Consider the following 27,850-nt stretch of genomic DNA (forward strand, 5'->3'; position numbering starts at 1 on the left):
ATTTTATGCATGTCTATGTTCAATTTGAATCAAATTGCAACTGCATGTATTTACATTTTCAAGTAGCGGAGTTGCACTTCTTGAGTTGCGTATAAATATTTGCTGTCAGGAAAGGATTAAAATTTGAAGGTTGAATTCTTTTAACTTTTAAATCCTTTCTTGCAGCGAATATTCGTAAAAATCATAAAAAATGTTTGGGATGACAACTTGGGGAAGGAAAAATCATTCATAGTAATTGTCCATGTTCATATAAGCCAATTTATTAATCTGAACTTTTTTTTTTTTAATTTTTTCGTTCAATCCTCCAATAGTTTGCATGTGTGCTTTTTACTTATTTTTTTTTTAAGTAGCAAAGCAGCGACTACATTACAAAAGTAGTTGTAGTTTGCTAAAAAAAGTAGTTTTTCCAGCCACTTCTTCAACCCAATTATGGCAGATCAAGAAATTGTCCGAAAAAATTCTAATTTTTTATGTTCACTTTGCTCCACCAGTGACACCTTTTCCGCTCTTACCATCATCGAAATGTAAAAAAAAAGTTTTTCTGCCCACCCTATTGCATAATGTATTCTTGTTTAGTGTGTAATTAATATGTTTAAGGCTTAATTATTCATCTAAAGTTTATGAAAACAAAATTCATTCAAATCTTTTTTTACATTCTTAAAACAAATTGAATTGTAATATATCATCCTGTGTCATATCATTTTATTCATTCTATGTTTATATAAGTTTTAGATTTTAGACATTGTAATTAATGCTCTTTTATTTGTTTGTTTACATCTATATAGGCTTATGTGAAAATATTTCAGTGTGGTGAGCTTCCAGAACCAAAAACAATGCTTGTAGTAAGTAATGAGTTCATTTGGTATTGTCTAAATTATTTTTATAGTATTTGTAAAAAGTTAGTATATTTATACCACTATTAACTTCTGAATTGATGACTAAGATTGTGTATTGCTAAATGTTTCGCTCAAATCACATCCATTTGAATTTAAATTCTGATGATTGTGATTTAATTATAAGCATAAATCAAGTTTTAATTTTTAATCAAGTAATAAAGAACTGTCTGAATTGCTTCTACCTTTAATCTGTAATTCTTAATTGCATTTCCTATCTAAATGTTGTCAAAATAAACAAGATCCTGAGTGAACAAGAAAAAGAAAAAGAAGTCGGTGTTCCAAAATTGTTTTATAAGAGATTTCATAGTTTTACTTGGTTATTGTTTTTTTATGTATGTAATTTTTACTGTCAAGAGTCTCCATGGTTTTCCCACTTTCCATAGGGGCGGTTGCTTCTAGGGAGAAAATTATTTTTAATAAAAAAAAATTTAATAATTCATAGTCAATTCGCCATAACTCAAATCTAAAGGGACCGGCGAAAAACTTAGACCTATCGGAAGTTCGACGTACCGCTAGTTTCGGTTTTCCACATTTTAATGTTAAAAACCATCGAATATTTTAATTAATATGTACATATAACAGACAAAATTACAAAACTTAAAAGTTTTTAAGCACAATATGCACAGTTTAATCAAAAATATTGAGAGAAAATAAATCAAAAGCATGCTTTTGATTTCGATTCTGCTGGAACCAGTTGAGTAGAGCTGATTCTACTTCAGGAAAGGTGCACATCTTCATTCTTTTCAAATTCGCATTCATGGATTCTAACGCTTTAGAAGTTTCTCTTTTTCTTTTAATACCATTGACAGAATACTTGCTTAACGTCTTTAATAGTGGAGAAAAATCACTCTGTCTCTCAGGAACACATCAGCAAAGGATTGAACTAAAGGATGAAGGGGAACGCATCTTAACTTTTAGGTCAGTCTTTGAATAAAGGTACAATCAGTTGACTTGACAACTTGACAGCTTAAAAGCAAATTCTTAGTCCAGCAATATGTCAAAGTGTAAACAGTACATACACTACAACAAAAGAAAACAAGCTAACTCATTTCCGCATGTGTAACTCCTTTATGGCACATTGGCTCAACAGGTGCTCTTCTTGCTTTAGAGGTCTATTGTGCAGGAATTGCAAGTGAAGGTGAATTAAATTATCTGTCATAGTCACTTGTTTGTTTCTTTTTTTTCCGTTTTTTCAAAATAATTTTTGAGTCATCTTTGAAGAAACTTAGAGTTATAGGAAGTTAACTTTGTAATATTAAGAATAAATAGCATGGAATTAAGGACAAAGAGGTCCAGACTTAATAAAAGCTTCGAGTTATAGTAATATTTGAGTTATTAGACTTCGAGTTATCGCGAATTGACTGTATCTATTTATTCAGAGTAATCTTGAATCTTAATTGTGTCTAAATTTCAAAGCATAATTATTGATTGATTGTGTCATAATCTTCATCAAGCTGATCTAATAAAAGTTTGAATAACAGAGACAATTCTTCGAAACGTGTAACCTTTCTGTCACACGCAATTTGCAATAAAAACTTTAAGGAACAATTCATTTAATAATGTTTTTTAATTTCATCAAAAATATATCTATGTAAACCTGCTAGCAATTTTTTACTAATAATTTTATTTTAATATATGTTTGGTTCACAGCATGTAAATTCTCACCTCTGTGGCATGTCACACACCTGTTGTGACTGTTTATGTTTCTTAATAACTTGTTTGATTAAAAATATGTATTTATTTATTATTTCTTTCAAAATTGTCTCAAATATTAATTGTTTAAGTATATTTAATTTTTTAACATTGTGTTTTAGTTCGTTTAGTAGGATAAGAAATTATGTCATGCAACAAATTCTCACCTCCGTTACCCAAACACAAAATGTCATATCTCATTAACAGATGGCAGTAATGACATCACATTTTATTTCTCATGATACAAGGGAGCCCCCCTATTTATTTTCAGCCATAAAGAAGTTGCGAGATTTTTGAGTTGTATCCATTAGGCCTATAATAATGGAAAATTCCTCACCTCCTTGAATCTCACCTCTGTGACAGAACTTATCAATATCATTATTTCTTAGGTGAGAATAAATGACAGAGGGAAATACCTTAATTTTAAACAGTCTACCAAAATTATAAATTACCAGTGTATTCTCAAATTTACAAATTGAACTATTTTTAAACACAAATTTGAACTGAAAGGATAACTAAAATTTAAGTTGTACTGTAATTAAGAGAGCTTTATATTAGATTCACACTAATCATTAAAATAGCTCAATGTTTTGCAGTAAGTTATCAGTTGCTTCCTATTCCTGGCTGATGAGTGCTAAAAAGCTTGAAACTGCAGTCCTCAAATGGAATAACTGAGCTGGTGGTGTATTTTATGTATAGCTCATTGTTTGCACAACTAACAAAATTGCTTCTTCAATATTAAATTGGTCTCTATTTTCACTCTAAAAGTTTTTTTTTTTTCTTTTATTTTTAATTTCCGTGAGGTATTTTTTTAACAAGGTATTTTTTAAGTATTTATTTATTCTAATTATTAACTAATTGGAATTTAGCTTTGACCATTGTTAATGGTTACTTTTAGTAGGTAACACCTGCATGTAAAGATGAAAAAAAAAGAAAACAAAAGGTTTCGAAATTGATAAATATTTTATTTCAAAAGTTACACATTCTGGAGAGACCCATATAATGATACAATTCTAATCAATAAGTGCTGGGTCTATTGGCACCCAGTTATCCAAAATAGGTCTCACATAACCATTCTGGATAACTGTATTTCTTTCTAAAATATAATATCCTTTTTTTTTTTCATTTTTCTCCTTAAGTTGTAAGGTTGAGAAACCTTGCATGCGATTGTAAAAATTGAAAAGTTGGTCGCATTTGACATTTTTTTGTGAAGCTTTGTACTTGCTCTGTTCTGTAATTTCCATCTACCATCCATGTTTGGTTCTTACTTATGGGTTTGAAATTATGATTCATTGTAACATTATAATTTCATTGTCTAACTTTAATGGGGTTTTTTCCAGGCAACTGCTGAAGCAAATAATCTTGCTGCTGTTACTAATGCTAAAGACCATTACTGTAATGCAATGGAAAAGGTTATATTTAAAACATTACTCTTGTATAAAGTTCTAGTTATTTCTTACTATAAGTCTTTTAGTTGATTGCTGTTTTGTATTTTTGATCTTTGTAATGTTTTTACAGTTCACAAAATAGTTTGTAATATATTTTAAATGTTAACTTTTATTCAACACAAAATAGTTTTTAACGATCTTAAAGGTTTTTTAAAATTTATGTATTCTGTATAAATTTTCTTATGAAGTTTTGTATATAATTCACTTATTTTAATCTTATTCTTGTGCTAATTTCGAGTAAGTCCTTAAAACAATGCAAATTTATTCAATCAGGAACATATATAGGAATTTATTTTGGGAGTGACCCTAGCCAAATATTTAAATGTCATAAATGTAAAAATATTGCAAGTTCGCATTTTTTTTTGGCCCAATTTTTACTCCAGTAATTTTAGATTAGTTCTTTTGTCATCCATTGAATTAGTAAAGGTATGGTAAAAGTTGACATCAAAAAACATTTGATCATCTATCAAAAATAGTTTTATAATGATCGTAAAAGAAACTGGTGTTTTAGAATGCACTTACTAGGGGGTTAGAGGGGGGGGAGGGTAAGGGTAGTCTGGCTAGTAAATCAACATTGTGCGCAATATCATGTTCAGAAATTCATGTGATTATGTAAAAATGTAGCATTAAGTTCATGACATTAAAAACATTTTTATGGAGACATGTAATTATTAGAGAGAAAAAAAAATAGGAGAATTTTATACTTCTGCTTTATGTTTTAGGGTGTTATAAAGAAAAGTATTGCAGTAAAAGAGTACATGAGCATATCTAGCCAGAGGAAAGACACATTGTTTTCTAGACCTACCTTTTTGAATTGTTTGAAGGATTGTTGCCAATTCATCTATGATAAAACTTTTGAAACCTTATTTTAAAAAGAAAATTACAAACTTCATTCCCTGGTCAGAATTTTCCTTCCTCAAGTATTTGCTCTTGACCTTGTAGAATTATTTGGAAAGAGATTTTCAAAACTCAACAAATATACTAGTCAGTTTTATCAAACATATTCAACTTTTTTAAAGTGTAATAAAACAACAAAGTTAGCTGCTTTTGTGACTCAGCCGAGTTTCCATAACAGTCGACTTTTGTTATCACCAAAAGCATTCTGGTTGACAAATTTAAATTTGTATGCCATGTTTAAGATTCATTTGTGGCATGAACAAACTGTTCATAAACTCTCTGCATAGTTTTTAAGCTATGTGCGACAAAATATCTTTCTTTTTATGTTTTGTATCTCTGTTTCTTTCTATTGTGGATTTTGTTTACAAAGCCTGAAGCCATAAAAGACAGCAGTAAGCCAAACTTCAATGAGTCGAAAACTTCAATTAGCCGAAGTGAATATTTATTCCTGTCTAACTGAATGCAGAACTAGTGTTATTTATTTTCAATAAGACGAATTTTGTTGAGTCAAAATATTTGATAAGTCGAATTTTATTTCTTGACTGTCGTCAAAGTTTCCTTGTTAATGCAATTCTATAAGTCAAAATCTTTTCTTTTTTTTTCTTCTTCCAAAGAAGTATGAGCAAAAAGAAATTGGCGGCATTGCGTTGCATCAAAAGGCGTTTAGACAAAGTGGATCGAATAAATCTCTGAAATCGATTATTAGCACATGATTTGGCAAGTTTTTTTTTTCTTTTGAATTATTGTTTGCTTTATTTCCTTCCATAGAAAGAAAAACCTGCTCATTGGGGAAACCACGGCTTTGAAACCTGACAACCTGAACACAGCCTGAAAATGGGACTTAAAAATGAGAGAGGGGTGCGCATATTTGGGAATAATTCCACTTTTAGTGAAAACGTGAGAGTTATGGACTATTTGTGGGATTTTGCGGTATTCTACAAAGCGGCTGGTCTTTCTAAGACTGACTTTTTTCTTTCGTTTTTATAAAAAGCTAATGTTTTGTTGTGTCCTTTTATTGATTTTTGAACGTTTGAAATTGAACTTTAAAATAGACTAATAAAATAATTAAAATTTTAAGCTACCAAAAAAGGTTGAATTTATTCAATTGTAGCAGAGCAAAGAAGAGGGAAATTTCATTAAAGTTTGATGTGCATCTAAATTTTCCACAATTTTAAAAAATCGAAAAAAAAAGTTTCAATTGGCGGCACTCTCTCTTTGAGGTTTTTCCTCCCGCTTTGGTGCTTTTAAAAGTATTCAAGGACTATTTAACGAAAGAACAAATTTCTGCTGACAGCAATGTTTTATAACAGATTTTTTTTTAAATATGTTTGTTTCCCTGGTAAGTAAAAATTGTTACATTCAACATAAAGTTATAAATTTGTTTTCCAACCTATTCAAACTCTAGAGTTCATAGCATTATATTATACATTGATTAGGTCAAGTATATATTGTCGCCTCAAAACAACAGTAAGACATCTAATCCCAGGAATAACAGTAAAATATCCTACTGGTGCTTTGAGGGGACGTTATATTATCTTTGATACATTATTCTATCACTTTTATGCTCATATTATAAATTTAATGGTTGTCAGTAATGGTATTTTATATTATTCTACAGGTTTGTTTTAGAGTTTGATAAGACGAATTTTCTATTACTTGAATTTTTTTCGCATTCCCTACTTATCGAAGTTTCACTGTATATGTAGAGTATGCTCATGAGCAATTAACATGGCTATGGGAGTCTGTTTCCAGTTCCTGAGGTCATTGAAGACCCGCCAAGTACCTGAAGGGCAGCATAAAAGCTACCGTTAGTTTTGTTCAGATCAAGGGACATTTCTAGTACTCTGATTGGCTGTTTGGAACATCAATCATTGTTATGACACCATTATGTATATTGTTTACTGTCTTTCGTAGTACATTTCTTTGTTTGTATTCTGCTAAATACGAATTAGCATTTGCGCATATAATTTTTAATTGAATGTAGCTGACGGAAACAGCTTTCTTATTTCCAGTCAATTTCTTCCTTTGAAAAACTATGTTTTGAAACTAAAATAGGTGGCGACATCTTTAAGCAAAAAAGTGCATGTTTTACTAATGCCATCGTAATTGAAATCAAACCACTTTAAGTAACTCCAAGGTAAATTGATTTGTAAATTAAAAAGTGAATTATATGATTTTTCATATTAAACTGATCTTTGTAATGATTGTCATTTTAGTAACCATTTCTCTTTAACATGAATAATTTTATGTGTACTAATTTCTAATATCATTCACACTTTTAATAGCATATTGCTAGCTCATTTTTAATGAAGATGAATTGTGATCCAAGAGTTTTAACTGAATCTGGCAAAAATATCCTTCATGTTTCCAATTAATTGCATATTTTGTAAAATAAAATAATATGCAAAAAATTATAACTAAATAAACAAATGGCGTCATCTTTAAGCAAAAAATGGTGCTTTTTAAAGAAGGGGGCCATTGGAATTTAAATTAAAGCTAGTTGACCCGTGTGAAACATTCACATTTGACAGCAGTAATTCAAAAATCTGATTTTTTTATGGTAATTTTTCAAAAGAAAAACTTAGTCAGAATTTGTTTATTTTACTGATGGCGGTGAAAGTTAGAACAAAATGATGCCTTACTTTTGTACTTTTACAAAGTATAGAGGAAGCACTGAAAAAAAAAAAAAAAATTATGAAATATTATTCAAGATACTGCAATATACCATGCAAAACATTTTCATTTCTGGTTTTAATCCAACAGTACTACTGCTTTAGAATCTTGCAATGAGGTTAGATGATATATTCTTGGAAATTTGAATCAAGATCAAACCGAGGGGAGAAAAGTAAAATTATAAAATGCACACTGGGATCAAACTCATGATGTTCTAACCTCTTGAGCCACAAGGCCTCACTCATGGGGTGCTGTTCATTTAAGAAATGCTTAGTAAAAAGCAGAATAAATTGATTTTTTCGAAAACCCATCTCAATGTGTGTTTTCTTTTTGCTGAAAGGGGTGAAAAATTTTTTTTAAAATCATGCCTTATTTATGAAATTTGATCAAGTATTGAGGAAGTTATGGCGTTGTCACAAAAAAATAGAAAAACACCTTGGTGAAATAACATGTATAATCATTTATCAAATTATTCTCAATGTTAGTTTTGTAAAACAGTGAAATTCTTCAGTTTTTTTGTGTTAGTCGTAATATTTAAAGTTAGGTAAAAAGTAGTAAAAAATTTAAGCTTCTCTTTGTAATGAAATATTCAGAAATAAAATTAAAAGACAATATTTCTTAATAAAACTTTCAGAAATCGTACTCTTGACACAATAATTTAATTTATGATTTCGAAAAAAAAAATCTCATCATTCACAATTGTAAAAAACTAATTTTGGAAATTCATTAATAAAGTATGATTTTTTTTTTTTTTAATTTTAAAGATTTTTTCTATAAGCTTGGTTCACATTAAAAAGTATGAAAACAAATAGGTATATGATTTCTTTTGGTTAAAACACTCAAAAACTGCAGTTAATTTTTATATTCTTATATTTAGGTTAATTCTAAAGCAGCCAATAAAATTCAAATTTTAAAAGAAGAAGTCTATCTGTACAAAGTTGTATACCAGCCTATTTCTTCTCTGAAATTTTTAATTTAAATTTTATTCACTGCTTTAAATTAACCCATATATAATAATATTAAAATTAACTGCAAGTTTTAAGTGTTGTAATCAAGTAATCATATGGTCTTGATTTATTTCATAATGTTTAATGTGAAACAAGCTTATAAAAATAGTCTTTAGAATTAAAAAAAACTTTTTCACATTTTATTAACAAATTTCAAAAATAACTTACTCATCAATTGTGAATGATGTTTTTTTTTTCCTCAAAATCATAAATGAATTTAAGGTGTCAAAGGGAACAATTTCTGAAAATTTCATGAAAATCTGAGTTGGTGGTGTTTTGTTGGCTGTATTGACATGGAATGACGCAAATTAAGAAATATTACCATTTAATTTTTATTTCAAATTTTTCATTACAAAGAGAAGTTAAAATTACACATGGCGCAGCGAGAAGCAAAGGCATGCAGATGCGAATACTAAAAATTTCAAGATTACTAGTGTAAGTTGTTTGGAGTGCTACTTCTCTGCTATGGGACAAGAGATAGTACCAGTAGCTCTGGTAGGTACTGCTATAAAGCAAGATTTAGAAATAAAATTCAGTGAAAGCCTACCTAGGATCTGAACTTAAAATGTGTTTTACGCAAAACTTTTTAAAAGTCCACTTACATTCATTTGCTTCTCACAGCCTTATATATCTTTTTATAACTTTAAATATTATGAATAATATGAAAAACTAAAGAATTCACTGTTTAGTTTATAATTTTGCATTGAGAATTATTTTAGAAGTGATTTAAATTTAAGTTCCATCATTAAAAAGCGCCATTTTTTGCATAAAAATGATGCCATTTATTTTTTGTATATTTTTTCAAACTGAGCATTAGTTTATTTTACAAATTATGAGACTAATTGGAAACAAGAAGGTTATTTATGCCAGATGCACTCTCCATTCGGTTCGTCTCATTCTTGGAAGATAATTCTTCATTAGAAATCAGCTAGAAATAAACTATTACAATTGTGAATAATATTAGAAGTTAGTACACATAAAATTACTCATGTTAAAGAGAAATGGTTACTAAAATGACAATCATTACAAAGATCAGTTTAATATGAAAAATCGTATAATTCACTTTTTAATTTACAAATCAATTTACCTTGGAGTTACTTAAAGTGGTTTAGATTTCAATTACGATGGCATTAGTAAAACATGCATTTTTTGCTTAAAGGTGGCAACACCTATTTTAATTTTGAAGCATAGTTTTTCAAAGGCATCATTTGTTTGTTTTGGAGGGAAAGAAATTGATTGGAAATAAGAAAGCTGTTTCCGTCAGCTACATTCAATTAAAAATCGTATGCGCAAATGCTAATTCGTATTTAACAGAAGACATACTAGAAACATACTACAAAAGACAGCAAACAATATACACAGTAATGTCATAACATTGATTGATGTTTCAAAGAGTCAATCAGAGTGCTAGAAATGTCTCTTGGTCCGAGCAATAATAAAGGTAGCTGATATGCTGCAGGGCATGTCATGGGCAGTTACCATTGCTACAGTAGAATGGAAAATTTTTCCCTTCTCTTCAGGCTCATGTCCAACTTGTGAAAATAAACATGACATGTGGTTAACTTCTTTATCTACATTCTCTGCTAGGGGTAATGAGGGTACTTACTAGGTGTGATCTGAGAAATGGCCATCAATCTCTTGGCATTGTAATCAGTAAATGTGGAAAAGACAAGTGCTTCCATGTTTGAAATAATACTATTAATGCAAGGCTGATATTATTTGTTATATAAAATATATGTTCTTCAAAAAAAAACAAAAACAATAATAATACAGTTGGCTCTCTGTTTAACGACGCTCTATTTAACGACTTTCTTTATCTAACAGCGATTTTTCACGGTCCCAGATGGTCCACTGTAGTGTTAAAAGCATTCTATTTAAGGACGCTTTCTACTTAAAAACGATTTTTTGTGGTCCCCTAAAAGTTGTTAAGCAGAGAGCCAACTGTAATAATAATAAAGCAAGAAAAGAAATCATTTATAAAATACTCCCTGTACCCTTTGCCTTGTGTAAATGATTTTTAGTACGTACAAAAAAACAAAAGAACTGGCACAAAAATGCTAGTGAAAGAAAAATCTGAGAAACATGCACTCTAATTAAAAAAAACAAATCCTGATTCTCAGATTCTCCAATGTTCAATACTATGGAATATTGCATTTCTAATATCATATTATACAATTCAGTTGTGCTTAAAACTGAAATAAAATATTTCAGAGTTGAATTTCAACTCAGAAATATAATTTGCACACCTTCTAAATATGTTCTATTGTAATATTTTCAATGGTGCACAAGTTGTTAAGACCCCATGAATAGAAATTTCAATAGTCTGTATAATGTTGCAACTTTAAAACAAGGCTGGATGTATTCTTGCTTAAGATTTTGGATTTTTGTTAGAAAAAGACATCAAGTCTACCGATATAAAATACAAAAATGAGCTATATTTATAAAGCATAAAAAGTGAAAATCTATTTTTATTTTCTTTCAAGCCCTCTTACCTTATCTACATTATCTGAAACTTAATTGTATTTAGCATCATATTTTACTGCATATTTTCTTAATGTTTTGATTTTATTTTGTCTTGTGTTATAAAAAAAAAGCAACACTACATTTGGTGTTCGTTTAATTACAGGACCTTCATTTTTCTACAGTCATAAAATTTTAAACTTGTTCTCTTAATCTGTTCCAAAAAAAGGTTTATTTGTCATGTTTTGGTGGAAAAATATTTGTCCAGTTTAGATTAAAGAAATGTATTCAGATGTATTCAGATTAAATGTATTGCATGTTTTTAAAGTACTTTTCATACATCACCTGTTTTTGTTTTTTATACTTTAAAACAATTTATTTTCAATTTCTTTTTAGACCAACTGTATATTTTTTTCTTGTAGATTTGTGGTGGGGATCAGCCTTATCTAAGACCAAATCAGCTGGAATTACATCATAATCACTTGAAAAATGAATGTGAAATTCTTTTTAACTACACAAGGAAAATGGGAGGAGAAGAATTTTCTAAACAATATTGTGAGAAGCTTCTGAAGGTAAAGAAAAGGCTTGCTTCCAAAAAAAAATTTATTCCTCCTTCTATTTTGAATGTTTTCTTAACAATCTACTTTGCTACAAATAGAGTTCATTCTGTTTTTAGTTTTATTGGGTACATTTCCATTTTTTAAATTATTTATTTATTCATTTATTTTGATTTCTTTGTTGACTCTTCTGTGTTTGTTTCCTTGAAAATATTTCATCTGCATAAAAATTGGGCAAATCATTGTTGTTGGGTGTATTTTTTCAGTGGGGTAAAAATTTGTTTCTAATTCTGAAAAGAAAATGTCTCTGCCACCTGGAAAAATGTGTTCTTAGTGTATTGTTCTTTGAAAAACAAAAGCATAATATTACGGTGGTAATGCATTCAAATTTTCAAGAGGTGTGTGCAACTTCTGGCAATAATAGCTAATAAACATGCTTGGAAAAAATATCTCATCATAAAAATAGAACCATTTTTATTTTTTGGAACATTTGCTTGAATTTCATTCAAAACACTTTTTCTCTCTATATAAAAATGGATGTATATTTGTGGTGTGTGGTTTGTGTTGTTGGTGTGTGGTGTGTGTGTGTGTGTATGTTCCTTTTATACAAATCTCCAGTTTTAGTTGGATTTCTTCCAAATTGGGCACAGAGGTGTATTGATGCTCAGGAATTCATATAGATTGGTTTTTTGGAATTAAAAAAAGATCTAAAGAGATTTAAGTTTATGTTTTTAACCATAAAATTGATCTTTTCTTCTCAAACGAATTTTGGTATAGTTATGAATTCGGTCTGAATGAAAAGCCTGTAAAAAAACTGCCCCAAATGAAGTTTCTTCAAAGATTAAGTATTATCCTTAAACTTGAACCTTGGTTCCAAGCAAATGAAAATGAGTAGCAACTTATAAACCACCAGGGGATATTTTAAATGCAATCAACGCTAAAAGTATTCTCAACATTGACCGTCAATGCCAATTGGCGACTAGCGTGGAACTTTCTTGGCAAGAAATCCAAACGAAAAAGAAATGCTGTTGTTCAGCTTTTTTCAAATTGCATCCTGCAAAGCAGAGATGGATTGCAGTCTCCAACGGTTCTACTTATTTTGCATGCTATCTTTTGGTAATTCCATAGCAATAATGGAAGAACAAAATAAGAGACTAATAATTTCCGAATGAACAGCACAGGAAATACCAAAATTGGTTAAGTATCAATAATTCATTCATTATCCATGTACAATCTTCAACAATTTACAAATACAAATATGGCAACCAAGAACAGTAAAAAATTACTCTACAGCTTTGGCTAAAGCTTTGGGACTCACTTCAGGAAGGAAAGCTATGGTGGCCTGGTCAACCTTATACCGGTTCATTTGAAAAACACCGTACAGTTTTGTTTTTCTTAGCCAGACATGGGAAGATGTGGTATCACATCCACTAACTGCAAGAAGAAAAAGTATGAATCTAAGAGTTATTCCATTTTTTCTTTGTTGAAAACAAAAATGTAAAGCTGAATACAAGTTAACTGGACTTTGGCACTTTTCTGGAAAGAAATATTTTAAGTGTTTGAGAAAAAAACAGCAAAAAAAAAAAAAAAAAAGAAGTAGATCCACATCCTCTTCATCATTTATCACAATCTGTTGAGATGTACTTTTTTCGATGGAGTTCGGATAATGTTTCAATCAGTTTCGCTAGTTGTTTTTTTTCCATCAATACCCTCAAGTCCAAACCTAGGAAGCAACTCGTCATTGAAGTATCGTTTATTACATGATTTGGAAAAGCATTTCCTTAGGAGCACTCTGATATTGAGATGTCAAATATAATCATATTGCGCTAGCACGCAGTCATTCTGATACATCCGAAGACCGTAAAAACATCCCAAAGTCATTCCAGTTCTCCAATAAAGTTTATTATAAACATAATTCATTAAACTAATCGAAAAAGCACACAGCTGAATTGTTTAATTTGCTACAACTATAGATTTCTTCTGTCAGGCTTTGCATTAGTTTCATTAGAACCTGTTCATTACACAAGTATACATACAAACTAGGCAAAAATGTATTTATTTGCAAAAACTGTGAAGTTTTTGCAAATAAATTGAGGCCTGCTAAGTGAAAAAATGAAGGCATTTTGGTTAATGTTTCTAGGTGCATCCTTATTTTTCATACTTTCTGCTTGAATGATTTTTCAATAAGTATAAACATTCGATAATATCATGCTTAAAGTGTACAGGGGGTACGTTTTTCATTCTAGGTTTCCCGAAAGAAGCTTTAAGTTTGATATGATGGACCTGAACAGTTTCATTTGCTTTTGCAAAAAGAATGAATGAACTTTCATTTTCATTTATTCTTTGTTTCTCTGCTCGTCCATCTTTAGATAACTGAATCTCATTATGTCTGATAGCAAAATTATTCTCTATTCAAAATAAAACTCGGTAACTTTCCAGTCAAAAAATGAAATACGGTCGAAACTTCATTAATGTTAAAGGCATAGATGGGGGAAGGCATAGGGGATGGAATGTTAGCGTTACTTGCATAGGGCTGTCAATCATTGACTTATTTAAGTTTTTTATAACTGCTGTGTTTTGCCAGCACACATAACTTATAAAAACACACATTAGAGTCTTATTATATCATTATTTTCCCCCCTTTTTTTAGAATAGGATCATCCATATTGTCTTAAAAAGTGTTTTGTCTCATTTCTTCAAAAATCGAATTTTTCGATTATTTGTCTGTTTTGCAATTGTGAAAGAACTATTAAAGCCACAGACTTCGTTTTTAGTTTAACTGAAACCCAATTAAATGTACTAAAACAGTATATCCAGTTTTTCAATTGGAGTGGGAATTCTTGTCCATATTTGGCGTGGAATGTGATCAAAGCATTTTTTCGCCAAGAATAGCCAATTTTCGAAGTACGATATCTCCTAAACTATTAGTCGTAAAGAAACCCACTTGAGCTTAAATTGTTCAAAATTTGATATACTTTAAAAGGGGTTGGGGACACCGGGGCTAGTATGCAAAGGGGCAAGTGTGCAAATGTTAAATAATTTTCTCATTTTTGGCTTGACAGCTCTGAGTGAGCTATCATATGACCACGTAGATGCCTGGCTACTGTCAGTGTATTTTTAGTGAAATCTGTGTGTGTGTGTTGTCAAACGTGTTGCACGAGAGAAAGTTGTTTTTTCACAGTGTTAATTTTTTTCATCCTTAGTTGTTTTCTTATAAAACATATAATAGTAGAGTAATTTACCAAAACTTATTAATATTGAATAGCCCGTGTTTCTACGCAATAAATGACGTCTTATTCGGATTATTTAATGAAACCATTTTTAAACCAGTGTAACTTGATTTCAATACGGCTAATTGGCGAACTTTTTTGGGGTAAGTGTGCGAATTTGCATATTTGCCCCAAGTTAAGTTTTTAGAGTCAAAACATTAAATGATTGAAATTTAAATTCTGTAAATTGTCAATTAAATGAAATAATTGCATTAGTTACACTATTCTTGAGCTTATCGTTTCTTATAGACATGCTTATACAATTGCCAACATACGTGCTCTTCATTCCGGAAATGAAAAAATACAAGAGAAAAAACAACAATGGAAAAACCGCACCAGATGCAAAGCTGCATGTATGTTGCATTCCCTAGTGGGTGGATGACAGCTGAAACATTTTGAGATTTCTTAAAGGATTTTACTAAAAACAATAGATGTTCAAAAAGAAGAAAAAAACAAACCATCTGATTCTCTTACAAGACATTTATGACTCCTACGTCAATAGAAGGGCTTGATTTTTGTAAGGAAACTACTACACTACTGTGAAAATAGTAATGACACAACTCTCTTTCCCACTACATTATAGCCATAAGTTGCTGCCTCTTGATGTGAGTCTTTATGGCCCATTGAAAAATTATGTTAATTCCGCCTGTGATTCTTGGATGGTGAATAATCCAAGAAAGCCAATGACGATTTACAATGTACCAACGGTGGTAACAGTTGCTTTTCCACAAGAAGCAAGCCCAAAAAATATTATGAATGGTTTCAAAAGAACTGGTGTGTTTCCCTGCCATTCAAGCATTTTTCAGGACTGACTTCATGCCAAGTTATATCACTGATCGGCTTTTTTCCCAATATACTGGATCTATGAGTGAATCTGTTTGTCCCAGCAGGCAACCATGTTGGAAGAAAGTAATAAAACTGGATGTAAGTGTCCTAGAGTAGATTCAGTTGCTACTTCATTCAGTAATTCAGATTTAGAGTTTTTTACTGAGGATAGTGCTATGTCTCGGCTAAACCTACATACGTCTCTGAGCATTACTTCAGATCATATACGACCTTATCCTAAAGCTGGAGAGGGCCAGATCAAAAAAAATGGAAATGAAAGAGGTCTACAGCAATACTCTTTTATACTCCAGTCAAAAAGACTCTTCAGGAAGATAGAATCTTAGCAGTAAAATGTCAAAATTATCACAAAAAGGCCCCAAAACATACAAGAAATTTCTGAATCTATAAAAAAAAAAAGGAATGTAAACCTAAAAGAAACATAAAAAAAAGAACGGAGGCAAATAAAATAGTTCATTTTGAATAATGTTTGTATTTTTCAGCATTTACTTCTAAAATCAGTTGAACCTTTTATATGGTGTAACATACCTAATTTTAAAGCAATTACAATACTACTTTCGCTTTTTTTCATTCATGGGTAAGTTTTACTTGCTTATTTAAAGCATCATTGAGGTTTTATGTGAAATTTTCCATTTCTTTTGTGAGTTTTTCTCAATTCGCTAACTTACCCCATACGACTCGCCAACTTACCCCGTGACGGGGCAAATGTGCAAACTCTGCGAAGGTTCACAAAAAATTATGTAACAAATAGAGAAAGCTTAGTACTGTCAAAACAAAAATAAGACTTTCTTGCTGATACCATACAGATTGTCCGAGCAATAAAAGAAAAAATTTCTACTTTATTTACAACCTTTAAAAAAATAAAGTTTAAAAAGTTTGCCAACTATCCCCGGTCTCCCCTACTCACATTTAATATCAAAAGTTGGATAGTTTAGGAGTTATAAAGGAAAAACTAAAAAAAAGTCTGAAAATTTCGCAGTTTTTCGCAAATTACGCAGCGATTACAGGTTTTTGAAAACTGTAAATTGAGATTTACTCTACCCTAATTGACCCAAACAAAATATCAAAATAACAGAACTACAACGTGTTTTGCGATTTTTATCCTTTTTTTTGTATAATATGACTGGACTAATAAGACAATACATTTTTTTAAATAAATAAACATGCTTGAGTCAAAAGAAAGCACCAGTTTTAAAAACAAAATTGCCCTGGCTCATAATTGCTTTATCAAACAAAGGAAAAAGCACAAACCATGTACTACCTCCTGCCTCATAAATTTTTTTTAAGTCAGCATGAAATGCAACATGTAGCAGAGAATACCTTAAAATTGCTGATCTATTCAACACAATTTCTATACTCCACATCTTTTCACAAGTAAACAGTTAGTTATTTGGTTTCAAAAAAAAAAAGATACTATTTTTGCATTGGAAACTAATGCATTCTTTGTCTAATTAAATTTGGAAACTGTTTTTCATCTTACCAATTTAAACTTTGAAAAGCAAGTACTATTCACAGTAAAAAAATAGTACCAGATTGTTTTTGAAAATACAACTGCTATACAAACCATTAAGTGCTGGAAAATGCTCTGTTTTGAAGCCTATTTATTTGAGTGATAATTAGATTGCATTATTTGAATCTTAATTCTCAATTTACTTATAACTCATTCTAATGTACAAATATTTTGATATACTCTGAATATTATTTCATAAATTTGTAAGTAGATCTATACAACACCAAAATCATAATTATGCAAAACTTCTGGTCCCAAGGTGTACACTATAATAGTCTTCTACTGTAATCATCAGTTTGAATAATTTAGTAAATGATTAAGTTTTCTTATGCATGAATTAATAAAAAAAAAAATTCGAAAATAAGAGAACAGATTCATAAATAAGTTCATAATAGGTAGGGGTTTTTCTTTCCATTTTTTAATTATGTACATTTTTGAGATGAGGATGATTTTGAGGAGAGAAATATCCTTAGCCCAATGTTACGCATTTCTTTAAAATACAAAGAGCTCTAAAAATGTCTCAAAAGTGTTTCATTAATGAAACTCAAATTTTTGATCTGGAAAATGTATCAAAGTGACAAACCTTCTATTTTTCAGTTTTTAATGCAGTTTATTCCAGTACGGTGGCAGAGAGAGAATGCACCACACTGCCTACCTTTTTAACATGGCTCACAACTTTTTGCATAGAGAAAAGGTTCCACATAACCCCAATAAAGGAATAAGCAATATTTTTCTAAGTTTGTACCAAAGTGCGTTGACTTTACATACACAACCATACATATAAGAGGGCTGATCAAAAACTAATGGGACTAAAATTGTTACCCACTAAATCTATTATTTATCATCAACGTTAACATGCCGTGTTTAAAAATAAGCATTTGTGTATGCCTTGCATTTGTTCCATGTAGTCATCCACACTTTGAAAACAAACATTACACCATCTAAGACCACCTCTTTAAAACTGCACCCACTGATTTGAAGCAAGAAACACTATCTGGGAAATATTCTTGTGACAATGGTAGATTAGTTTTGGAAGTAGCTAGAAATTGCAAAGAACAAGATCGTGTGGCTGTATAGAAGATGAGGATCTTGTTTTTATTTAAGAAAATCAGTTAAGAGAAAATGTAGGAACAAACATAATCATGGTATACGTTGAATCCATCTTGTCTCAGACGTGGACTTTTGTACTGCATATGGTTGCCCAATTTCTGTAAGACTTATTTACGTTGTTTCTTGCTTCAACTGCATATGTTTTGCCTGATGACTTCATAACTTTTGCTTACTTTGGTTTGGGTCTAGAAGATTACATTTATATTGAACTTTTTTGCTTGCTTGTTGGATCTTCAAAGACCCATCACCTTTAATCTCATAAACTTTCAATTATTTCCAAGCAGTTATTCAATGCAGCTCTTGTTCTAGTGTTAAAATAATGTGAATTCAATGGCAACATACACAATACAATCTAAATTATTCAGTTATTATGAGCTGCACACTGCAGTAAGATATGTCAATCACTGTGTCAATTGCTGCAAAGGGGTTCAATGATCCTTGAGGAAAATCGCACAAGCAGAGTTCCCTATTCTCTCCAGGCCCGCCGCAAGACATCTGAGCGTCCGCGTGCAAGGCGAACTATGGCGCCCCCTCTCTTTATATAGCTGGTTCACCAAAAAAAGGGGGGGTACTAGAGGAGTTGCCCGTAAAGCTACTTTTTTTCGTGGGAGGGGGCATAGAGCTATATTACTGACTTGTATAATACTGTCCACGGTTCTGGAGTGGCTTGTTAACATTTGCCTTTTTTTCTGGTATTAGGGAAGGGTAATTAATTGGCGCAGGGGAGGGCGCTAGAGCATTTTTTTTTAGGAATTTTCACTAGGTAACACAAGTTTAACATCCTTTCCAATAATTTTCTCTTTTCTTAACGAACGTGCATATAATCATCGCCTCAAAAGCAGCGGCAGGATATATTAGTGTTGTTCCTGTAATTAGATGTGTAACTGTTGCTCTGAGGCGACTATATATATATATATATATATATATATATATATATATATATATATATATATATATATATATATATATAAAATTAAGCAAACAGAATTTCAAATATTAAACAAATTATATAAAATTAATGATGATAAAAAGGAAAATTGCAAACAGCTATTAAATAGGAAAAGATAAAGTATGACTCCAGAGCTCATCAGCCATGGAGGATTCATTAATTAAGACCAAAAATTTAACTGTGAACTAAAAGAGAATGTTTTAGCTCCAGTACATGCAATATAGAGTAACATTGGGCAAAAGCACCATTTGCTAAACTAAAAACAATAAACTAGAGCTCAAACCTAAAACTAAAAGCAGGGGGTTTTGCCTCGACTAATTAGGAAAACAAGTTCCGATAATTAGCCATCCACGGGACAGTACCTGCCTATAACAAAATTATCTTACCTTGAAATCCATGTAAACAGAGCCATATCCATTGTTCAACCTGATAAAATCCTTTCCAGTTGTTAACGTAAAAATAAAATAAAAATAAAATCATATCCAGAAGAAAAATCCATAGACATATCGGTCGCCTGTTTCCCACGTGTAAAAATTCATCCACCCCGGTGATTCATAAAAAATGGTTTGTCACGGTTGTATCATACATTTACACAGTTTAACAGTTTCAAAAGAAGCGAAATGCTCATCGAAGGCTATACCTCAGCAAATGTTTTCAACTAGATTTTTAGGGAAGTTATTGTTCAATATTTGTTATTCTGTTTGCTTAATTATATATATATATATATATATATATATATATATATATATATATATATATATATATATATATGTGTGTGTGTGTGTGTGTGTATATATATATATATAGAGAGAGAGAGAGAGAGAGAGAGAGAAAGATAAGTTTCAGCTTTTGTTTTAAGAGGATGCCGTGAAAATATCTAAATATCGGCTATATTACACTCATTGAACGTGTAATATTAACTTCGAAAGAAGGGGGGTCCGGGGGCTTCTCCCCCGGAAAAGTTTTGAATTTATAGTCTTAAAAACGCATTTTAGACGAGCTTTGGTAATGTTTAGTAAGGAGAGGTTTGGTTGTGCTCCCCTGTCTATTTTTCGAAACTGTAGCTCTATGAATGCAGTTTTAGACGATCTCTGATGATGTTAGAGGGATGATCTGAGAGCGCATCCCAAAAAATTTTCTTAGCTTGTAATCTTAGAAATGCATTCTAACTGTCATTAGTAATATTAAGGGCCTGTTTCTCAACTGAAACCTTAAAACCGCAGTTATTATTACCAATTATGTTAAGAAGAGGGAGGTTCGGGGATCTACGTCGAATTTTTCTGCAATTTTAGAGCTAAAAACGCAGTTTTTAATACGATATTTTCATGATGTTACGCGGAAAGATTCGAGAGCATAAACCAGGAAATTTTTCTAATTTGCTGTCTTAAAAACGCATTCTAATTATCTTTAGCAGTGCTAAAGGAGAAGAGGTTTTGAGCACTCTCTTGGAAATAGTTTGAAAATGTAGTTCTAAAAATGCTGCTTTAGATGATCTTTTGTGATCTTAAGGGAAAGAGAGAATTAAAGGCCCATCCCAGGAAATTTTTCGAATTTGTAGACTGAAAACCGCATTCTAGACTATTTTTGGTAAGGTTAGGGGCTAAAGAGATTCTGGGGTCTACTCCATGATTCATAAGTAACTTATAGAGGACCGGCAATTTTTCGAAATTGAATCTCCAAAAGCGTAGTTCTTGAAGACTTTCAATGATGTTAGCGCCCCCCCCCCCCGAAATGCAACATACTTAAGTCATAACACATTTTGATATTTACGTATTATTGCAACCAGACCTAATTAGGCCATGTCTTGCAAATCTGCTTTATGGATTATTATATATATGAGTATCAATAACATAAAAAAGTGATATACGTGATAAAAATACGGAATAACATAAGATTTCGTTAACTTTGGCTGGCAACATAAAAATATTTCAAGCATCTATTAAATAGCTTTAAGGTATAATAATAGTACAATTTGAGTAAAGCTTGGAATGGTTTTGGAACTTTTGAAAGGGATTAAATTTATGAGATTAAAAAATATATATTTGCATCCAACTACAGTGTGGATAAGAAATTACTTGAACATATGAAACGTTTAACTACGGATTTAGTGCTATGGGCCCCTTGTGCCCATGACCGTATCTCGCCCTGGAAACATGTCTACCAAAGTACAAGGCTCTGATTTTTCTTACAAAGAGCTGACGGCGCCCAGGGCAAATACTTTCGCCCCCCAAGCCCCCAACCTTCCCTCCATACACACTTATACAAAAATGAAGCCAATTATTATCAACAATTAAGATATTTTCATATCTTAATTGTCGATAATAACCAATTTTAATCATTACATAACTGAGCATTTTACCTTCGTGTATCATAAAAGACAGGATTTAAATCAAATGTCACATTAGCTTTAATTCCTGTCTTTATGTGTTGGCATTTTTAAAAACTATTTAAGAGAAATATTAAATGAAAAAATAAAAAAACTGAATTGAAGCTTAGTTTATGACTCCCCCTCTCATATCTTGGCCCCCTCTTCGGAATGCCCTCTGTTCACTTATGTTAAACATCACCTTGCCTTGACAGATGACAGAAAAAAGATATCGCGACCAGCCGTCACACCTCACACCCCAGTCCCGCGCATTTTACTACGATTTTCGCCTGATGTCCCGACAGGGGCGGCAAAGTGGCCGAAATGCCTATCTGCCTATCTTCTGCCAGTTTTTTTTCTACGGCACTGGCCACAGCTGATACCAAGAATAAAGCTGAAAGAACACTTTCTTGCTATTATTAAATGGTCTCATATGGGGGAGGAGGGGCACCGTTTTAAGTCAACAATATTTTTTTGGAGAGTCAAAATTTTAATTTGTTTTTACTTTTATTTATTTATTTTCCGATTTAGCAAGGTGAGGCTGAATTCGGCGCCCCTTGAACGTGGCGCACACGTGCGGTACACGCCTTGCACGCCCGCTTACAGCGGGCCTGATTCTCTCAGTAGTTGATGTTGAAGGGTATCCTGCATGAGATGCATCCAGCACATCCTCTCTTCTATTCTTCAGCTGTTTATTCCATTCATATGCACTTGCACAGGTCTTAGCATGTTCTCCAAAAGCCTAATGCGGCATTTACTATGTTTTAGTTGAAAATTTCTTTAATTGAATGCAAAGCTCTATTGCATAACGTTGCTCCAAGCACTTTTTCATATTTTGGCAAAAAATGACTTAGTTTTCTTTATGCATCTGCTATGCAGCAGATTTACAAGATAGTAGTTCCATCTTTTGACCAGACTTTCAAGAAAAACCAATGTTTGAAAATGCATTCAATTCTACAAGATTCATTATTTACCTAAACATAGAAAAAGGTTATCTTTTTGTATTTTGAACAGCCTTCATGTACATAAATGTACAGCACGTCCCCGTTTAGCCTGCAAGAACTTTATTTTTGCAACCATTAGTCCTGTATGCATACTTCCAAGTGCAAAAATGATCAAAATAAGATGCCGAGTTAAGACATTACAATTTTGAAGTGGGAAAAAAAGATAAGATATGAAATCCCAGAGATGCCCACCCCCCTAACAGCAAGGATGCACCCCCTTAAACATCACAAAGACCCACAAAAGAAATATACCCCTCAACACCCCTCCCTCCTAAAAATTTCAATGGCCCTGTCTGCACCATGACGCTCCCCCCCCCCCCCACCTCCCCAAGTTTGCACCGCTGGAAATCCAACTTTTTATATGGCTCCTACATCCTTAAAATTATTTTTAGAGAAATAATCGCCATTGAAAAATAATACTAATGCACAAAATTTTAAACTTTTGTGACAAAATTTTTTGGATAATTTCAGTATGTTTAGGAGTTGAGACAAATTGCAAGTTTTACACTAGTATTGTTTGTAAAAGTTCTCCATTTGCAGGTTACTAATCAATTTTCTATATCTTCACTAAAACCTGTTTTTGTGCAGTATGTCAAAATTTCTTTCAGATTGGCACTCAATTGACGAAATGTTTTATAAAACAAGTACGAGGTAGTGTCTTGAAATGATGAGAGAGGCACCCCGATGGGAAGTCACTTTGACCTGCCAAAAATTTCCTTATTCGGACAATTTTGTCTGACCATTGGGCAAAATTATCATTACTTGGTTTATTTTGATTATATTTCAAAAAGCAATTCCTAGCTAAATTGATTATTTCAGAAAGGGCGTAAGTCCAACTACTGCAATTTTTCAGGAATCAATAAAAAGGGAAAATTTCATTCAGAAATGAACTAAATTCTACGAAAATTTTTATGACTAATCTAGCCACAAGTAGGATCATTACCGCACCTTAAATTGTGTTTCATTTCGTCTCTGAAATTAATTTTTAAAAAAATTTTTAATTTGAACTTATGCCCTTTCTGCAATAAGTATCCTGAAAGACTAGTCTAGAGTGATGAAACTGTAAATCAAGTGAAACACATTTGTTTCAAACTTATTTATGATAACAAAAAATAATATAACAAAGTGATAAAAATAATTAGTGAAGTCCATATTCATAAATTCATTATCTTAAGAAAATACATCTTATATTTTCCTTTTTCTCTTGTCTTGTTTTAGTGAAATAATAAAGTCTTGTGTAAAAAAAAATGACAAAAACTAACAAACTGAGGTAAAAAACAAAAGTTTTACATGTGTATAAAACTATATTCATGTTCATCAAATACATCCTCCATGGAAACCTTTTTTTCTACCCGTTTCTTGTCTAGTTTTGTGTACCGAGTTCGATGTACATATTAGTATGACTATGTTCAAAATTGCAGTGAATAATCATCTTGGTATTTGTTATTTCTTCCAACATTATGAAACTTTTCTCTTTATACTCAATATTGGCTACGGTACTTCAGTGGACAAGCGTTACTTTGCAATATTCTCTTGAAAATCGTCTATAAAATAGCTAGTCTGAAAGTGATCCATTGATGTTCTATCGAATATTTCAACATCATGAATGTGGATAGTTGAAAACATTTGTCGCACAGTAAAACCTGTTTCTAAAATCTCAATTTGGGAGATAAGTCCTCTTAAAAAATGAAGGGTACCTGTTTTAGCAGATACAGATTTCATTGTTTTCAACAGATTTGACGGTGAGTCTTGATGTAATTTCAGAATTTCACTTAAAAGAGATTGGATTTCACATGGCAATGATCTGTCATATTTGTTTAACATTCGTTTCTCTGTCCTAAAATCCCGGTCGCAAAGAAAAGGTCCTCTCAGAGGAAAGTCATTATATTACAATCTTGTTAAATTTCTTCAGTATTATTTCTAGAAAAACTCTCCTGCAGTGTTGTTCTTATTTTGACTAGCATATATATCACTGAAAGTACACAGTTTTTTTCAGTTCCTAGAGTGATGTTAATAAAACCCCTGAGAAATTAACGAATTTCATTCCAATTCCGTGGTTTCGAATCCCCCCCTAACCCCCGAACTGACAAACCTACCATTACCGTAATTATGCTAAATAAAAAGAGTTATTTGTTTTCACTTCGTTATGCCACAAAATCTAGTTCTTCTATGATCTTACCATTGCATCTTACTATTTCTTCTTTCGCATTTAGTGCAGAAAGGGCATAAGTCCGAGACTTATGCCCTTTCTGCACTAAACGAAAAATGTGAACCCTAAATAAAGTACTTTGCTGTACAATGATTGACTTCCCTGCTACACTAGTAGATTTCTTAACATACAAATATGGGAAAATCACAGCTAGCTCAATTTTGAAAAAAGTGTGACTTATGCCCTTTCTGAAATAATCAATTCAGTTATTTCATAAGTTTTCAGGTTATTTCCTACGTAAGACTTTTTTTATGCGGTCCCTATCCATTGCATTAAAAAAAAAAATTTCAACTGTGTTGCAAAAACAACTTTTTATAGCTAATCCTGAGGTTTTGAACATATTCTTTATGCAATTTTTTTTATGCAGACCCTATCCGCATCATAAAAACAGGTTTCTGTGTAGTTACTAAAATTATTAAAGGATGTCTTGAGTACCTTCTATTAGTCCTGCACTAAGAAAATTAACTTAAGCATTTCAGAAACTTGTTTTTGGACGCTTCAAAATCTAAAATACTTTTTCCATAATGTTTCTGTACTTAATTATATCATTTTAAGGATTATTCCACCAATACCTTGGTGTTTAAGTAAAAACTCCACTTTCTCAATCCTAAATCTGCATATTTAAGTCTTAAACCTTTGCAACCGATAAATATTGACCAATTCAGCTGATTTTTTTTTTCTATTAATTCTAGAATACTACGAGGGCAGGGTAGTGGAGAATATGATTACCAAAATTTATATTTTTGGAACACCTTAATACACACATATAATTGTTGTATTTTAATCCAAGATGTTGTATTTCAATCCAAAAGGGTAAGAGGTATAATCACAAAACGCTGCCTTTCAATTCGGTGAATATTTGTCATACCAAGGGCAAGTTTTTTTTGTTGTTTTTTTTTCATGTTTCTGATTTCCCTAAATACAATGTAGGGGATCTAGGGACCACATTAAAAGTTAACTATCTTGTTTTCACTTCAAACTTTTAATTTCGTTACTCTGCATCCTATTTTGACCATTTTTTCAATTGGAAGTATGTACCTAGGACTTATGGTGGCGAGAATAGCAAACTGGGACATTCTGTATTTAGTACATGTGTGTTTTTATGAAAGGGTTGGTTTTGGAAGTTCGGAAGTATTGTGCTTTTTTTTTATATTGCATGCTCTTTTTAAAGCCTAGAACAAACTGAAAATTAACACATATATCGAGTAAAGTCGGGACCACCGTGACAAAAATGCGCGCTTTCTTCGGTCCTTCCGGGCCTGGAACAACTGAGAAAAACCTAGGTGGCGCTACAGTCTAAGCGATTGAGATTCAAATCAACAATCCAATGTTTTGCTTTACGTTTTCCAACGACCGTTACTGAAAATGTTTGACCTTTCACCTTTCTGTAAGCAATGAATTGATGATTAACTGAAATAAAGGTAAGTGATCTGAAATGTTACTTCAAATGATTTAGTAACCTTTATTAAGGTTATGTTTTAATGTTTGCGTAAGACAGTTGTTTCACACTTCTTACAGGTTGAATTTGTTGTTAGTCTCTCTATTGCTTTTTTAAAGGAATCCTTCCGATCTTTTAAATTCAGCTTTGCACTTGCATTAAAGATTAGTAAAAACGTTCAGATTATCATTGTTCTTATTAAGTTAAAAAATCTGTGCAACGATTTAAAAGGAAAGTTAAGAATTCGATTGCTGAATCTCAGACAGCATATTGCAAGTTATATAGTGTCTTCAATTTACAATCTAGTGCTATACCTACAACATCAAATATCTTTCAGTTTTACATGAATAACTTTAATGTTAATTACTTTCTAAAATGCCATCTTTCTAGAATGGATAAACAAGTGAATAAAAGTAATTTCATAAGTTTAAAATATTGAATTGGTATTTTGGAAGTAAAAATGTAATACCAATCCAAATATCAACTGAATATTCGGTGCATCTGCAATTGATTATCAATGTTTAATGAATATTTAGAAAAAAATATTTTTTTAAACTTTAGCTGCACATTTGGTTTAAATTATAGGAGAATGAATTTAAAGTGCTAAATTTTTCTCTTATTTCCTTAGTAAAATATTCAATTATTTAATTTATTTATTTTGGTTATATGCATGAGTATATAACGTTTTCTATGTTTTTCTCTTTTTAACCTACTATTTTTACTTTTTGAACTAATGGTGGTTATTTTACAATAATAATTGTTCTGATAAGTACTGTGTGATAGAGAAAGAGATATGAGAACCTTTCATGTGTCTTTCAAAAGGAAGTCTTAACTCTAAATTTGACCTATCTATTGAATTTATAAATATGCTTTAGTATATATATTCTTGAAAAACCATTCAACTCAATCTTACTTAGTTGGGATATGTTTTCAGTGCAAAATAATTGTACACAGAAATATTTTTATCTTAAGACCTATCAAAAAATGACATCATTTTCAACCTTTCTTTGTTTCTGTTTTTTAATTTTATATTACATATTTTAATAAAATTAAGAGTTGCCACTAAAAGGCTCGAAAACGTATCAATATTATCTTAAACGTTTGATGGAATGTATATTGATTTTTAAATTACAAGATAATAATGATAACAATAAAAAAAATACCTTGTCTATTTATTGGTAAACACATTTTCATGGTATTGTCATGTATAATATGCAATTAATAATTTGTTTCTGTTGAAAAATCTTTTTTTTTTTTTTTTTTGATGATCAGGCTTTTAGCAACGTTTTCAAGAAAATTTATTTTGAAGATTTTCACCATTTTACTTTTTGTTGAGAAAATATTTTGCTTCAAAATTATTTGTTGTTACTTTTTTCTTTTTACTTTAATCTGTGGAAAACAATTCATGGGTAAACACATTTTAAGAAAATTTAATTTGCTCTTTCAATGAAAAAAAGCTTGCAATCGAGTATATTGTCAGCGAACGAAGCAAAACGTTCGATCGCTTAGCGTGACTCACTCAA

The 27,850-nt window shown here is 31.3% G+C and overlaps 1 protein-coding gene across 1 annotated transcript in view; it reads left to right on the forward strand.

The window, feature by feature from the left end:
• LOC129218435 (atlastin-2-like) overlaps positions 1 to 27,850 on the forward strand; it is a 240,086-nt gene that overhangs the window by 190,038 nt on the left and 22,198 nt on the right. Inside the window, exons 11-13 of the mRNA XM_054852699.1 lie at positions 786 to 842; positions 3,929 to 4,000; positions 11,496 to 11,645. Coding sequence (XP_054708674.1) covers positions 786 to 842; positions 3,929 to 4,000; positions 11,496 to 11,645 — 279 coding nt within the window. The remainder of the gene's footprint in view (positions 1 to 785; positions 843 to 3,928; positions 4,001 to 11,495; positions 11,646 to 27,850) is intronic.

The sequence above is a fragment of the Uloborus diversus genome, chromosome 3, assembly GCF_026930045.1.
Source record: "Uloborus diversus isolate 005 chromosome 3, Udiv.v.3.1, whole genome shotgun sequence".
NCBI lineage: Eukaryota > Metazoa > Arthropoda > Arachnida > Araneae > Uloboridae > Uloborus > Uloborus diversus.